Here is a 16,964-nt window from a genome sequence, read left to right as displayed (position 1 = left end):
GAGCTCTGCTATTCCGGTCTCGGCCTCTGGGAGGCGCCGGACTGTCATGTCATGGTCAAACTCAGGCCTCGGCCACTGGGAGGCACCATGGTCCGCCCGTGGGTACTGCTAACAGGGAGGAGGCTCCTCGGCAGGCATCTGGCGGCCGCAGGCATCTGGCGGCCGCAGGCTGCGCTCCTCTGTCGATCATGAAGGAGTTGGTGCATCACCATCTGGCCTGGTCCTGGGGGCGGTCCTAATGACATCATCAGACCGTGAACCTGTGAGGGATGATCTGATCCCTCAAATACCTTGGGGCTGGTCTTGCAGGCTGCCAGATATAGTCCTGGTTTCCCCAGTGTGCTAGTTTGTTATTTGCCATCTTTGATTCTGACCTTTGCCTGCATTTCTGACTCTGCTCCTGCCTAACGATTTTGTATCTCTGCCTCCCTCCCAGTTTATGACTCTGACCTAGGCCTGGATTTGACTCTGCTACTGTCTGACATTTTTGTACCTCAGCTGCCCGCCTAGTTTAGACTTGGATTCCTGACTACGCTTTTGGTCCCTTTTTTTTAACCCCTTTCTGGCGACCGTCCTGCTCTGGTCTGCTGCTCTTATCCAGACAGCTACCTCCTGGGTTCTGCTGTAAATCCAGATCCCTGTAAAGGGGTAAAGGGTATCAGGGTTGCTCGGGGTGCTGTCTTACTGCAGCCCAGACTCGCAGACGGACGTCACAGAAACGGAGCGATGATTTCTGCCCACTGGTCCCCGGGGCAGCTTCTCTCTCTCAGCGACTCCTTCAAACATCTCCAGGTACGCCTCCACATTGTTCGACTTCTCCATTTTGGGATCCGCTGTACGAACCGCTTTCTGGACATCATGGATTCCCCGGTTAGTTCCTTTTGTCTGCGCTGTCGTGATATGCTGTATCAACAGCTGATTGGTTTCTTGCTGCTGCTGCATAGCCTGCTGCTGCATAGCCTGCTGTCGCATGGCCTCCTGCTGCTGCCACATGGCCTCCTGCTGCTGCTGCATAGCCTGCTGTAGCTGTGTAGCCTGCTGCTGCATAGCCTGCTGCTGCTGTTGCATGGCCTCTATGAGTGTTTTTACCGTGGCCTCCATTTCTGGAAAGTTCCCCGCCTGGGTCTGTGCCACTCGTTTCACCCAGGACATAGGCTGGGCTACAAATCAAAAATAAGAAAAACAGCCTGGCCTCACTACGTTTGCCCGCATTCAGTCCACCAATTGTAGGGATTCGCTCTGGTAGGTAATGGCAGGGTTGCAGTAATGAGGCAACACACAGGCTTAAAGTCCAATTTGAGTGGTTTAATGTCAAGTTGCAAACAGCAGATTAACGGAAAGTAAGGAAAAACATAAATATTCTCCAGCTTGAAGAACCACTGGTCCCAGACTGACCCCTTGCATGGGACAGACTTAACTAAGGCCTGTTTCACACATTAGTTTTTCCCAATCAGTCAAAATCCGCCAAAATTTGAAAATGGCGGATCCGCCATTTTTTTCCATTGAGATACATTAGTGGCAGATTTTGGCGGATGGTCGTCCGTTACATCCGCTATTTGGTGGATCTGCCAGATTTTTGGCGGATTCTGTCTGAGGTGAACGGACTTTGCAACGTTTTTTGGCGCCGTCAAAATGGCGGGAGACAGCGGATCCGCCGTTGTCCGCCATTTGATAGAATGGCCGCCTATGGGCGGTGGATCCGCAATTTCACGGAATCCGCTTTTTCGCACTGAGCATGCTCAGTAAAAAAGATACTTTTCCAGACAGTCCAAAAACTATATAAAGGTGGGCTAAACATTGGGCCCAGACATCCGGCACCAGCAAGAGAGACAAGACAGATTAGAGACAGAGCCTGCTATCAACTGCCCAGCAGCAAGACCCCTGCAACCACAAGCCAGGAGCAAGAGGCCTGCCAGCACCTGCTCAGCACCAAGCCAGGCCCAAGAGGCCTGCCAGTGCCAGCCAGCACCAACAGCCTGCCAGCAAAGCCTGCAATTGTGTGAGTATAAAACCTATTTGTATGGGGCATGTCTGTGTGTGTGGCCTGCCTGTGTGTGTGTGTGGTCTGCCTTCCTGCCTGTATGTCCATGGCCTCCCATTGTTGCATGTCTGTGTATGTGTATTTTTATTATGCTTTTTTTCATACTTTAAGGCTAAGTGCACACGTACCGGAACTCTCGCGGAAATTACCGCGAGAATTCCGGAATTCCAGTCCGCGGGAAAATCGCATTTTAAATTCCCGCGATTTTCCCGCGGAAAAACTAGCATTTTGCAAGCGTATTTAGCTCGCAAAATGCTAGCGTTTTCCAAGCGATCTGTAGCATCGCTTGGAGAACTGATTGACAGGTTGGTCACACTCGTCAAACATAGTGTTTGACGAGTGTGACCAACTTTTTACTACTGAGGCCGCCTATGCAGCATCAGTAGTAAAAGAAAAAATGCAAAAAAAAATAAAAAAATGGTGTTATTCTTACCCTCCGACGTCCCGCGCATCCGTTCCCAGTAATCCTTTGCGAAAATGCCCGCGATGACGTCCGTTCTCGCGGGATCGCGATGTCTCGCGGTAATTCGCGATGACGTCGCGCGAATGACCGCGAGACTTCGCGATCCCGCGAGAACGGACGCCATCACGGGTATTTTCGCAAAGGATTACTGGGAACGGGAGCGTGGAGAGAGGCGGGAAGGCTGTGCGGGACGTCGGAGGGTGAGAATAACAATATTTTTTATTTTTAAATTCTTTTTTTTACAGGGATATGGTACCCAAAGCCCGGAGGACAGTCTCCTCTCCTCCGGACCGTGGGTACCATCCGCAATTGTTCTGCTTACTTTCCGCATGGTGTGCACAGCCACATGCGGGAAGTAAGCGGAACAATGCATTCCTATGGGTGCGGGATCGCCGCGATTCCGCAAATTAATGAGCATGCTGCGGTTTTTACCGCGAAGCGATTCCGCCGCGGTAAAAACCGCAGCATTAGCACAGCATTGCGGAATCCCATAGGAATGCATGGGATGCTTATTTTTCGCGTTTTCACGGCAAAATCGCGCGATTAAAACCGCCGTGGAAACGCGAAAAAAACGCCACGTGTGAACTCAGCCTAATTGTTTTTCTGTTGCATGTGTAATGCATTTTATTTTCATACTACTGTAACTTTATTTGCATATTTTCAAGTGTGCTGTGATTGTGTTATGTGTATTGTATGTGGTGTAACTGTGATTTGCATGTGGTGTTACTGTAGTATGTGTTCTGGATTTTTTTTTTTTTTTATTTATTGTGGTATTTAAAATAAAGAGCAGAGTAGCTCCTACTTGTGAAAAAAAAAATTAAACCCCCCCAAAAAAAATTAATAAAAACTGTGTATAAAAACTGTCCGTAGTATTATTTTAAAACCAGGTAAAATTAAGTATGGGTATACGTGCAAAAAAGGTAACATTAAGTGTTGGTGTTTGGTATACAAGTGTGGTTATACTCTCAGTGAGAGATTGTCAGGGGAATTACACACATGTAATCACGTAAAAGTGTGGGTAAACTCTCAGTGAGAGATTGTGAGGGAATTACACACATGCAATTGGATCGCCCTCGCACCCAGGGCGGCGGGGTACTCAGAGCCGGGCCCATGGATTTCAATGGGGGATGTCACGGCAGCTGCGACCCGGTCCGTGGCCCTAGGCGTCCATTGTAAAAGGGAGGATGTTGAACATGTGGATGATGGTGAATGTTTATAAGTGAACGATTCGTGACGCCACCTGTGGTGTTCGGCAATGAAGATGTTAAGCCGACGCTGCAGACAGATCCTCTGAGACAGATGGTGTGGTGCAGCAATGATGGTGTGGCCCTTCACAGGTAGGGCAGTAGTCCCAAGGCAGTGTAGGTGAAGAGACTGGGGAGAGACGTAGATGGTGCAGTGTCAGGCACAGAGATGTAGCAGTGCTGAGGGTGTTGGTGCAGGAATAAGCGGAGGACACCAGGACATGTAGTTCCAAAGCTTTACTCACAGTCTGTTGTGCATACAGGTGCCCGCATCCGTGCCGTGTCCTCCGGGTCAGGGGCTCAGTCAACCTCCAAGCTAGATGAAGCACTCCGTTCCAACACTCCGCCAACTTGTGCCTTTTCTGAACGTCTCTCTTCTTGCGCCTATGGTGAAGTACTCACAGTACTGAGTTACACTGGAGTTCCTCCTTTCTGATGTTCCTATGAACTCTACTTGTACGGCAGACAGCTGTAGCCTGCTTCGGGGACTCCTTGCTACCTAGTCCCGGCTCACTCATGTTGCTGTTGTGCCCGTGTAGGGTCAGTGGGCCGGACTGGGGGGTGGTCCCTCTCTTACCGCGCAGAGACTTAACAGAGACACGATGGAGGCAAGTGTCAGGTACAACAGGTCCAAGTTTATTCTCTTGCCGTCCGCCTGACGGCCTCCGAAGTACACCGCACTTCAATTCACTTATCGGCCCTCCGTTTCCAGGGCCGCTTCACGCACACCGTACTTTACACCGGGGACGTACATATACGCACCGTCCACTCTTCACTCTTCGACGCTCCTGTCAGATCCATCACTGTGGCCTCCTTAGGCCCGTAAACCAACAGTACTTTTACTGATCAGTCGTCTCTCCCAATACGGTATGCTTTACCTCGGTGCCTTGTCTATGCTGCGGTACTTTTGTGTCAGGACCACCCCCCTGACTTTCTCTCTCCTCAGTCCCCCTCGTTTAGTTTTCATCACAGTGCACAAACTGTCGTAGTCCTCCTGTCACTGGAGCTCCCCCTGGGGACTGTAACTTTCTGGAACCCTCCTGTCAAATTTATATAATTCCCGGTTCCCTGTAACTCCGCCCCCATGACCAACGGTTTCCTAAGCCCTAAGCTGATGTCAAGTCCTTTGCTCACACTCCTCCCTGCCCTCTACTGGTCAACCCAAGGTACTGCACGTCCACTACACTTTCTCAGCTGTTTCCCCACTGTAGTAACTGACACCTGTCTAAATTGTGCAAACCTTCCTTTCGCTATTCTGACAAGTCTGTCCGTCCGTCAGGTCACCTTCCCTATACCCCCAAGTCTGATGTGGGAATAAAGTGGTGACAACTTCTATTTCTCCGGTGTCTGCTGCAGGACCATTAGTATCCATACAACCTCGGGGACCGGACCCCGGCCTTGCGCTGTGAATTTGGGAAGGGTTCTGCTCTAACCCTAACCCTTAGTCCTCCTTTCCTCCTAACGTTCCGTACAAATCCTTCTTTCTTATGGAGAATTAGGCTTTCTGAATCTCTCCTTCCTGTGCCAGCAGACCCAGGTCACTGAGGTCTGCTGCAGCACTCCCTTCATCCATCCCTCTCCGGAGATCTCCTCTCACAGACTCCTGTGACAGACTGACCAAATCCTAATATATTCCCACTCTTTTGGTGCAGACTAAGCTCCACCCACCTCCCAGCACTCTTTGTGTTCCAAGCAGGAAGCCACCGAAGGATGCTTTGCTACACTACTATGTTGTGTGGGATACCATAACAAGAGAAACTGGAGTACGCGGTGACAGCAAGAGAAATGCTTTTTTGTATAAAAATATATAAATGTTTATTGTGCATACAAAATATATAAATAATCATACATAGTAAGATAGTGCACCAAGGAACATACAGGCAAGACACGAGGGCCACCCCTCTGGCAAAGCAATCCTATTGTAAGCAAATATTCAGGTCAAGTGACCAAAAGAAAAAATATATATAAAAGACAGGTCAGGAAGTTCCCATCGTGGATTGCAATAATAGCGTCATATATCCTGAACTACCAGATTAAACCAATGAACAGTGCAGCTTACCGGGATCTAAGAAGCCAGAGCGGGAGCCCCAGGTGCCTGATGTCCACCCCGACACGCGTTTCGCGGGCTCTGAAGCCTGCTTTCTCAAGGGGATAGTAAGTAGTGAGGAATAGGACCTTAAAATAGCTCATGTGATGGGTCACGTGATGCAGAAGAGCCAATGGCGGTGGTTTGTAACGGCGCATGCGCGGTGTGCGCGCCAGGCACTCCACACAGCCCGGGCGTCATGCCATCTCATGCACAAACGGGACAGAAACTATCCCGTTGTGCATGGAGGCATAAAGACGCCCTGCAGCCAGAGAACACAGGCGCCCACCACCGCGGACGCGCACAGCCACCTTGGCTCAGCACAATCTGCCACCATAAATATAATAATAAATATGGGTGAACCCAAAGGTACATAATGCATATAAAGGCAGATAATCCGCCCCAATAATAATATAACAAAATAAACACCCATAAATAAGAAAAAGGTACAAAAGAAACAAAGCAGAAAAAGACAATAAAGGACAAATGTGAATAAATGCACCAATCATGACAACAATACAATATAAACAATGAACAAATAATACAAAGTGATATAAAGCTCAAAAAATATGTAGATCAATAAAACAGGCTGCAGAGAAGGTGAGGAGGGAGTCATCATAGTATATCCATCTGTTTTGGTTCTTTTCAAAAATTCTGCAGCCGTTTCAAGTTTTGAGAGTTCTAAATATATCACAAGAAGAGAGGTAAGGAATCCTATAATCACACAAAAAATTCAGGAAGTTTAAAAACAATAATAATAAAAACAAAAAGAAAGAAATAAAAGGGACATAAGGCAGTGATAGAACCAACAGATGACAAGCATAGGCCATTTATACAGAAACTAGAACTCATAGGAATGGTGCAAAACTGAGATGTTCATTTAGGCCCTTAGGGGCCATAGTGTCCAACAAAACAATCCAACGAGTCTCCATCTGGGCCAAAATCTTTTTATAATTCCCCCCTCTAATCCCCAGATGGAGAATATCAATGCCACGTATTCTGAGGGACCCCGCATCACAATTATGGTGGGTTTTGAAGTGGCGCGGGATTGTTTTGAGTTCCGAGGGGTCCATAACTGCTTTTGCAGCGCCAATATCACGGACGTGTTCGCGCACCCGTACACGTAGTTCCCTTGTTGTCAAACCAACGTATATCCTGGGGCAGCCACAAGTGGCATAATAGACCACATTGGTGCTGCCGCAGGAAATACGATGGCGAATATCAAAGGTGCGCAAACCATCCGAAGCGGTAAAATTTATACTCCGTTGGGCATTGGCGCATGCGAGGCAGTGGCCGCAGGGAAAGAAGCCCGGAGTTGGACCACGAGACCCAAAAGTATTACGAATTGCCGGAACATAATGGCTCTTGACCAATAAATCGCCCAGATTTTTGGAACGTCGAGATGTCATGGCGGGGAGGTCACCCAAAATGGACTCAAGAACCGGATCAGCTTTTAAGACATCCCAATGTTTGGTGAGGATCTGACGCATGTTTGTCCATTGATGATTGAAAGTAGTAATAAATCGAATGGGACCATCAAATCCAGCTTTATCTTGGCCCTTCTTGGAATGCAATAAAGTATTACGTGGAGTTTTCCTGGCCCGATCATATCCTTGTTTAATGGATCTGCCACTGTAACCCCGGGCCCGAAAGCGTTGTTTAAGGTCGGCAGCCTGGGCCTCAAAAAGGACATCAGAGGAGCAAATGCGCCTCACTCCTAGGAACTGTCCAACCGGGACGGCCCTAATGGTAGCTGGATGATGTGCAGATTCTGCATGAATCAAAGAATTAACCGAGGTGGGCTTCCTGAACACATCTGTCCTGACCCGACGTGAGGGGTCAACCTCCAAAGATATGTCCAGGAAGTCCACTCTAGTACTACTATGATGGTAGGTTAATCTAATATTAAGGGAATTTTGGTTAAGTTGATTCATGAAGTCTCCGAGCTGCTGCACCGTCCCGTCCCACAACATCAGGATGTCATCAATATAGCGAAGCCAGCACAACACATGGGAAGCGGCCGGCACGCCCGCGTCGCCAAAAATATGTCTCTCCCAGGAACCCAGGAAGAGATTTGCATACGCGGGCGCACAGGCCGCGCCCATGGCTGAGCCCCGCCACTGGAGGTAAAAGACATCTTTAAATACAAAAAAGTTGTGGGACAAGACATAGTGCAGCAGCTCGAGAACGAGATCGCACAAAGGGCCATCCAGGTCGGAGGTCCCCAAGAAGAGGCGCACCGCATCCAAGCCATGAGTATGGTCGATGCAGGTGTAAAGTGACTCCACGTCAGCAACTACAAAAATGGTCTCATGTTCCACAAGGATGCCGTCAACCCGTGCCAGAACGTCCGTTGTGTCGCGAACAAAAGATGGCAGGGTCTCTACAATAGGTTTCAAGTAGAAATCAATAAATTTACAGACCACATCACATAAGCCATCAATTCCCGACACAATAGGACGCCCTGGGGGGTTGAGGGCATCCTTGTGGATCTTAGGTAACAAGTAAAACGTCGGCACCTTTGGATTAGAAACAATCAAACCATCAAGAACCTTCTTGGAGATAATATTGGATTCATAAGCCTCAAATAAAATCTTTTGAAGCTCAATTGAGAAGGAAGCCATGGGATTTGATGTTAATTTAGTATAAGTGTTTGAATCCCTAAGTTGCCGAAAGGCTTCACGTTCATACTTATCACAAGGCCAGACGACAATGTTCCCTCCCTTGTCTGCAGATTTAAAAACAACGTCAGGAAGAGCCTGCAACTGTTGGATTGCCTGATGCTGTTTAAAAGTTAAATTATCAAATCTCTTTCTAGTGGATAATTTCTTAAAATCATCCATGACGAGTTTTGTAAAAATCTCAATAGCTGGACTCAGAGACAAGGGAGGGAACTTAGCCGATCTGGGCAATAATGCAACAGGGAACCTACTTGTCTGGGGTGCTGCCTGTTCCTCAAGTAGATCTTCAAGATTACGTAAGGCTTCCATCTCAAGAGTATTCAAAGATGCCGACGTTTGACCACGATGATGTAATTTTCTCAATAATAATTTACGAGAAAATAATTGTAAATATTTCAAAGCTGTAAAAAAATTAAATTGGTTAGTAGGTGAAAACGAGAGACCCCTGCTGAGTACATCAATCTGTACCTCAGTCAGAACGTGTTGAGAAAGGTTCAATACCTGTGGTTTATTATGAGATCCATTTTGAGTAGACCTCCCACTCGACGTCTTGCTCTTTATAAATTGGCGTGTGGCTATGCGTTGACTCAAGGAATCACTGGGCGACAATCCCTGATTAGAAGTAAATTTACCAGAGGATTCACCCTCAAATGATTTATTTGAACGTATCGAAGTAGACCTTGATCTAGAGAAAGATGTATTTCTGTGTCTTGATCTTGAACGTTCATAACCATGACGCCAGTGATATACACGGGACTGCTGTTTATCCAAAATGTCCCATTTAAACTTTTTAGATTTAATTACTTGTATGTCATGGGCCCATTTTTGTAATTCAATATCAGTTTCTTCATTGAATTTTTTTAGGGAATCACTTGTCATATTTTTACGCAAACCAGCCTGTAATTGATCAATCTCTGCTTCCAAGGTTCCCAATGTATTATGGTTCATTTCCTTTAATAAGATCATGAACCCTTTAGAGCATATATTTGTTAATTCTTCCCACCTGTTTTTAAAATTTTCGTCGGATATAGGGAAAGAGGGGAATACCTGGACACGTAGTCCCATTGGAATGAGATCAGACTGAATATATCTATCTAGAAACTCGTGGTTCCACCAAACCTTTGTCCGTTTTTTAAGGAGATCTTTAAATTGAGAAATAGATTCCTGTATGGCTAGGTTGGAACCATCACTAGAATTGCCCGTACTATCCTGGAGCACTTCATTTATTTGAGCACGCCATGTATTATCACGTGCACGGAAGTCCATATTGACACTGAAAAAAACTGTGAAAAACACAGAAAACAGCATTAAAAACAGAACCAGTGTGCAAAAAAATGCACAGGATGACATCACCACCTGGTGAGCCTCCCAGCAAACAAATGCACCAACTCCAATAAGTTATACCATAACAAGAGAAACTGTTGTGTGGGATGCAGGTGTTGGAGTGTGGTCAGGTGTCTCCACTTTACCTGGATGGTGGGGTACCACACCTCAGGAGGAGGTGCAGTACCTCTGTGGCGACTGAACCCTCAGGGGAGCCACATAATCACTTACAAGTGTGGATATACTCTCAGTGAGAGATTTTCAGGGAATTACACACATGCAATCACAGTTTGGTTACACTCTCAGTGAGAGATATTCAGGGAATTTACACACATGCAATCACAGTGTGGCTACACTCTCAGTGAGAGATTGTCAGGGAATTAAACACATGCAATCACTTAAAAGTGTGAGTATACTCTCAGTGAGAGATTTTCAGGGAATTACACACATGCAATCACAGTGTGGTTACACTCTCAGTGAGAGATTGTCAGGGAACTACACACATGCAATCACTTAAAAGTGTGGGTATACTCTCAGTGAGAAATTTTCAGGGAATTACACACATTAAATACAAATGAAGATTTTTTTATGTTATTAAAAGTGTATTTATACTTGCAGATTAGTTCAGGAAGCACTGCAAACCCGCCAGGCCGCAGCAAACCCACCAGACCGCAGCAGACCCGCCAGGCCGCAGCAGAGCCGCATAGGAAAAGACTTCAGTTTTCCAAGTAAGTATAAAGGCCTGAAAGCTTTTGTTATCCTTTGTATAGTAGCTTAACAAGTGTCTTTATACTTGCAGATCAGTTCAGGAAGGACTGCAGACCCGCCAGGCCGCAGCAAACCCACCAGACCGCAGCAGACTCGCATTAGGAAAAGACTTCAGTTTTCCCAGTAAGTATAAAGGCCTGAAAGTGGGTCGCCAGTACCGGGCCGGTATCAGTAGGACGAGTCACAGCAGCGGTGACCTGGACCGTGGCCCTGGGCGCCCAAGTAATGGGGGAATGTAATGGTTTGGATATATAGTTCGTGACGCCACCTGTGGCATTTGGCAAGGGAGGTGTTAAGCCGACGCTGCATGCAGATCCTCCGGGACAGATGGTGTGGTGCAGCAATGATGGTATAGCCCTCCACAGGCAGGGCTGTTGTTCCAGGGCAGTGTAGATGTGGAGACACTTAGGTGATGTAGTGTCTGGCGCAGGGGATGTAGCAGTGTCAGGCGGGTGGACGCAGGGAGGAATGGAGGACACCAGGGCATGTAGTTCCAAAGCTTTACTCACAGTCTGTAGTGCCCGCTTCTGTGCCGTGTCCTCCGGGTCAGGGACTCGGTCAACCTCCAGGCAAGATGGAAAGCTCCCTTCCATACTCCGCCAACTTATGTGCCTTTCCTGAACGTCTCCTCTATAGCGCCTTTAAGTGTGAAGATCTTCAGTACCGTGGTACTCCAGAGTTCCTCCTGACAGATGTTCCCAAGAACTCTACTTGCACGGCAGACAGCTGTAGCCTGCTTCGGGGACTCTCTACTCCTAAGTCCCGGCTCTTTATCTGTATTGCTGTTGTGCCCTCAAGTCTTAGATGGGAGTAGTGCATTTACAGCCCACTACTCCACCGGTGTCTGCTGCAGAACCATTAGTGTTGATACAACCTCGGGGACCGGGCCCCGGCCTTGCGCTTAGAACTTCTAGGCAGGGTTCTTCCTCTAACCCACCTCTTCTGTGTTCCCTTCTACTCCTACATTCCGTACTTGTCCTTTCCCTTCTATGGAAGCTCAGGCTTCAGGTCAACGTCCTTCTCCTTCTCTCTTTTCCTTTCCCGTGCCAGCTGGCTCATTTCACTGAGGCAGCTGCAGCACTCCTTCCTCCATCCCTTCTTCCAGGGATCCCCACTCCTCCCGAGTGGCTTCCTTCCTCACTGACCTCCTGTCAGACTAACCTGTTATCCTAAACCATATATATATATATATATATACAGTATATATATATTGTGGTGTAGTGACCACTATGTCAGCTAGGGGGCGCTGTGTGGGTGTCCCAGGACGGGTGTACAGGCACATTCAGTGTGGTAACAGGAGCAGGGTCCTAAATGACCATTATGGGTCTCAAGGTGGGTGGCCTTGGGATGCAGGATCCAGGGTGTATTGATCAGCAGAGGTACTGCTGATCTTTCTGTTACACTGTGTCAGGGAAGCCTGTATGTGCAATACAACCTTTAGTGATGTCATAGCCATGTGATCACCTGTGGGTGTGGTTACAGGGCTATGTAATTGATGTGTTTGGCACATGTGAGAGAGTGGAGGGAGTCTGTCTGAGTGTGGACAGACTTCCATGTGTCCAGGTGGGACACTACAGAGAGTGTATATGGGGAGGACTACAGCTCCCAGCATGTGCTGAGACTCTCAGTCCGAGTCTGAAGCCACGGACATTTCTGTTCCTTTGCCTGAAGTGAAGGTTTCATTTCAGTGTTACGCTGCCTTGTGGGTTTATGAAGTTAATAAACCACATGGACTTTGGGAAAACCTGCCTCATAATTGTCTCCCGCTGCACCTGAGCGAGTCACATCCCTACAATTCCGTGGGGAACCCAGAGCCATCTGTCCAGGATGAGAGCAAGTCCATGACCTTTAAGTGCGTGATGGAGGTACCCGAAAACGTGCGAGAAGCGTGTGCCAGCGAAGGTGTCCATGAGACCTTTAAAAAGGCAGTAAAGGCCTATAGTGTGAGCTGGGCACCAGAAACAGACCAGTTGGTGATACTGGCAGAAACAGAAGACACAGAGAGAAGGGTGGCTGTCCTGAAGGAGATGCACCTACAATGTCTCCGCACGAAACAGATGCTCGTGGAGCATAATAGGAAAGCCGCTCGACGTCTGGAGCTTGCAAGGGAAGCTCAAAGTCGGCTGGGCTTTGTGGAAGACATAATTCCGGTACCCAGAAATCTGGTAGGGAAAGTCGTTGGCAGACTTGGAAAGGTGATGCAGGAGATGGTGAATCGATCCAGTGTGAAGAGAGTGAGGATCCCACCTGCTGGTGAAATCCAAGTCGCTGTTGAAGATGACATGGTTCCTGTCATTGTGGTTGGTTCGGTGGAAAGCATTGAGACGCTTCGCATGCTCCTGGAATATCGGGTAGCGTACCTGAAGGAGATTGAGCAGCTAAGACAGGATCGGCTGCAGATGAATGAGCATATAGAGAATGTCAGGTGGCATCCACCTCCAACCCAAGGTGTAAGGACCCGAAGGGATCCTCCAAGGAATGAAAGAACAGGTAGTCGAAGGCAAGAACGTCGAGAGTCCGCAAGTGGCCGTTCTAATCATAGTAACATAGGCACGAGACCCGGTGGTGGACATAGTGACAGAGGGTCAGACTCAGACCAGCCAGTTGGCCCAGCTGGACGTGGGACTCATGACCGTGTGAACTGGGAGAGCCAGCCAGTGAGAGAAAGGTCGGGTGACGGAGCGCAATGCAAACAGGTGGAGACTAAAGAGTGTCTGATCACACTGACGGACGTTGACGGGAAGGCCAAAGCCCAAGGCCGAGATACTGACCGCTGGGGGCGGGGGAGGCCTAACGTGAATATGAGGCAGTTTGACTACAGAAACAGATGGAGATGGTCCTCTCGACTTGTAGGGCAAGGTGACATGGGTGCCAGGTCTCAAGATACCTGGGTGATGTCATGTGTTCAACCCCACAAGTTTGAACAGAGGAGGGAGGTATGTGGTGTAGTGACCACTATGTCAGCTAGGGGGCGCTGTGTGGGTGTCCCAGGACGGGTGTACAGGCACATTCAGTGTGGTAACAGGAGCAGGGTCCTAAATGACCATTATGGGTCTCAAGGTGGGTGGCCTTGGGATGCAGGATCCAGGGTGTATTGATCAGCAGAGGTACTGCTGATCTTTCTGTTACACTGTGTCAGGGAAGCCTGTATGTGCAATACAACCTTTAGTGATGTCATAGCCATGTGATCACCTGTGGGTGTGGTTACAGGGCTATGTAATTGAGGTGTTTGGCACATGTGAGTGAGTGGAGGGAGTCTGTCTGAGTGTGGACAGACTTCCATGTGTCCAGGTGGGACACTACAGAGAGTGTATATGGGGAGGACTACAGCTCCCAGCATGTGCTGAGACTCTCAGTCCGAGTCTGAAGCCACGGACATTTCTGTTCCTTTGCCTGAAGTGAAGGTTACATTTCAGTGTTACGCTGCCTTGTGGGTTTATGAAGTTAATAAACCACATGGACTTTGGGAAAACCTGCCTCATAATTGTCTCCCGCTGCACCTGAGCGAGTCACATCCCTACAATATATATATATATCCTGAACTCCACCCACCTCCCAGCACGTCTAGTGTTCCAAGCAGGGAACCACCAAAGGTGCTCTGCTTCTCTCTAAGCAAGGAGCCGCAATGTGGTTGTGCTGAACTACTCCATTGTGTGGGGTGCGAGTGTTGGAGCGTGGTCAGGAGCCTCCAACTTACCTGGATGGTGGGGCACCACACCTTAGGAGAAGGTGCAGTACCTCTGTGGCGACTGAGCCTCAGGGGCACCACAAAAGCTTTTGTTATCCTTTGTATAGTAGCTTAACAAGTGTCTTTATACTTGCAGATCAGTTCAGGAAGGACTGCAAACCCGCCAGGCCGCAGCATACCCACCAGCCAGACCGCAGCAAACCCGCAAGATAAACCGGAGAAATAATGTCTTCTTCTGGGAGCTCCCCCTCACATCATCAGCGAACTGAAGTTATATAAATAATGGGGTTTTTTACTCTTATTTTACACAATTTTTTTTTAACAATATATGCATGTATTATGTTTTCACAGGAAGCTGAATCTGAGGAGCTTCCAGGAGGAGACATGCAGTGTGGAGAAATGCAAGGAGGGGGCACGCAGAGTGTAAGTTTAGCAGATACAAAAACTCACATACATACATAATGCTACACCCAACACAAACATTCATCACAGCCACAATAACTATGCATCCATCCAACCCCCCAAAAAATTTTTTTTTACAGTCTTCACAATCCGGTGCCCGCACTAGAGCGACTCTCAGGACATCTCAGCGTCGTCGAGGTGATGCCTCTGGCGGTCGGCGAACAGTAAGTAACCCTTTATTTGGGTGATTGATTAATGAACCTCATGTGTTAGAATTTAATATTCCTTTTTTTTTTTTTCTTCTCTTCACAGGTTTCACAGCGTGCTCCCCACAGACCTGTGGAAGAGGGTCTTATAATAGATGTGGACGCCCTCATCGAGGTTGTGCAACCACGGGAGCCGCTGTGGAACATGGCAAACCGCTTCCATGCCGACCAACCGACCACCCGACAGCTATGGGATGAGGTGTGTTTGGAGGTTGTAGAGAACTGGGAGGAGCTCGATGCGAGGGCCAGGGATTTTGTGCGTAAGTATTCCAATTTTAGTAACTTATATTACAGCATGTGAAGTGTTGAATACTAACCACTTTTTTTTTTTCCTTCACAGGTGACAGGGTTTTCATACGGTGGCGGTCGCTCAGGGATCGCTTCAAGAGGGACTTCAACAAGGAGATGCAGGCCCCGAGTGGATCGAGAGGACGCAGGAGCACCCCGTATAAACATTACAGAGCCCTGTCGTTCCTCCGGTCGACGATGGTGAGCAAAAGGTAAATATTCCACACACCATTTCTGTAGTATAAATGTTGACATGTTTAACCTAATTTTTTTTTTCAGCAATGCTAAATGAAATATAAATATATTAATATTTTTTTTCTCTTTTCTAGCACCATCTGCAGCACTCGGGAGCCTGCTTCTGAGTTGCCTCCCTCTGGAGGGATCCCTTCGGAGACCGCCACCGGGGACCACATCGAGGTATCCAACCCTTCTGTACCTTCCCTCTTGTCTCGTCCCTCTATCCCCTCCACCAGCACTGGAGCAGCAGGGCAGTCTTCATCACATGAAGCTGCAGGTGACTATTTAGAGTTCCCTTTACCCCATCCCTCTGACACTGCCGCAACATCTCGACCAACTTTTGGTTCTGGACGGCAGCGTCTGAGAGATCAGGAAAGGATGACCTTGTCTGACTGTTTGAATCTGAATTCAACCGTTCAGAATGCATTCCGTATTTTGGGGAAACAGTTAACTTCTGGGTTGAACATGATAAATCAAAGTATCATGGAACTCAGAAGTTACATGGAACGAATGAATGCAGAGTCAAACCAGATGCCGAGACATATTTTTTTCAGTCAGTTGTCCGGCAAATGGAAGGTTTAAATCCTCACCTGCAGATGCATGTGATGCAAGCCTGTCACAATGCTCTAGTGACTGCAGTATCCGAAGCCTCCCAATCTACCCATGCACCTATTCCATCACCTCATTCCACCGTCCATCCTCCCTCCGTCCATCCTCCCTCTGTCCATCCTTCCACCGCCCATCCATCCTCCTACCACTCCTCCTTTCTCTAGTTCCCCATTCCATTCTTCCCATTACCTTCCTTCCCCATTGCATTATACCCCAATGCCCTCACCATACCCACCCCCACACACACCTTCAATGTTCCCACAAACATCCTCTGTTTAACTCCCGTCCCAACCTCATGTTTTCAACCCCCTTCCACTTCTGATCCTCACCAACTCCATTCCCAGTCCTCCACCCCCCCCTCAATGTGGTCAGCCCTGTTAACCCCTCCGATGATATCTCCACCCAAAACTACTGGCATCTCTAATTTTCTCCAAAAAATTTTAAAATACCGGTATCTAATTTTGTAAAAAAATTGCTAAAATAAATATGTTTTTGTTTCAAAAGAATTTTATTGTGTCCTTTAATTTTTTTCTTTAGTGTAAACACTTCTTGGTAAAGTTTCAAAGTACACCGGTGGTGTACAGGTAAAAAAAACACAACATTTGGTAAAGGTTCAAAGTACACCGGTGGTGTACAGGTACAAATACACAACACTTTTATTACCCACAATTGGTGTAAAGGTATCAAAACTATGAAAGAAAAAAGGAAAAATTACAAAAGTTTTTCTTATCCAAAAAAGGAACCTTGGTTGTTATGATGAGTCACCGAAGGAGGAAAAAACAAAATACCAGCTAAGTCCAGAAAAACCAGAGAGGTTGGCAGCTATCGGATTGCAGACCCCTGAACCTATCCACAACAACTAGCAGTA

The 16,964-nt window shown here is 47.7% G+C and overlaps 1 protein-coding gene across 4 annotated transcripts; it reads left to right on the top strand.

Annotated features, from left to right (window-relative positions):
- The first annotated feature begins 9,711 nt into the window (after positions 1 to 9,711).
- LOC141052651 (uncharacterized) lies at positions 9,712 to 16,542 on the top strand. Of its 4 annotated transcripts, XM_073549879.1 has the most exons (8): positions 9,712 to 10,566; positions 10,638 to 10,729; positions 14,431 to 14,564; positions 14,646 to 14,717; positions 14,837 to 14,920; positions 15,009 to 15,222; positions 15,303 to 15,462; positions 15,580 to 16,542. In XM_073549879.1, the coding sequence occupies exons 3-8, from the start codon at positions 14,520 to 14,522 to the stop codon at positions 16,067 to 16,069; spliced, it is 1,065 nt and encodes a 354-aa protein (XP_073405980.1). In that variant the 5' UTR covers positions 9,712 to 10,566; positions 10,638 to 10,729; positions 14,431 to 14,519; the 3' UTR covers positions 16,070 to 16,542. The 4 variants fall into 4 exon arrangements, 3 of the variants coding, with proteins under 3 accessions (XP_073405980.1, XP_073405981.1, XP_073405979.1); XM_073549880.1 differs by lacking the exons at positions 9,712 to 10,566; positions 10,638 to 10,729 and having other exon boundaries at positions 11,823 to 14,564; XM_073549878.1 differs by lacking the exons at positions 9,712 to 10,566; positions 10,638 to 10,729 and having other exon boundaries at positions 11,823 to 14,717.
- Positions 16,543 to 16,964: the final 422 nt, after the last annotated feature.

The sequence above is a fragment of the Dendrobates tinctorius genome, unplaced genomic scaffold, assembly GCF_039654945.1.
Source record: "Dendrobates tinctorius isolate UK_male_01 unplaced genomic scaffold, ASM3965494v1 ptg000162l, whole genome shotgun sequence".
Taxonomy (NCBI): Eukaryota; Metazoa; Chordata; class Amphibia; order Anura; family Dendrobatidae; genus Dendrobates; species Dendrobates tinctorius.
Note: the sequence above shows the minus strand (reverse complement) of the source record. Positions and strands in the feature narration are given on the sequence as shown.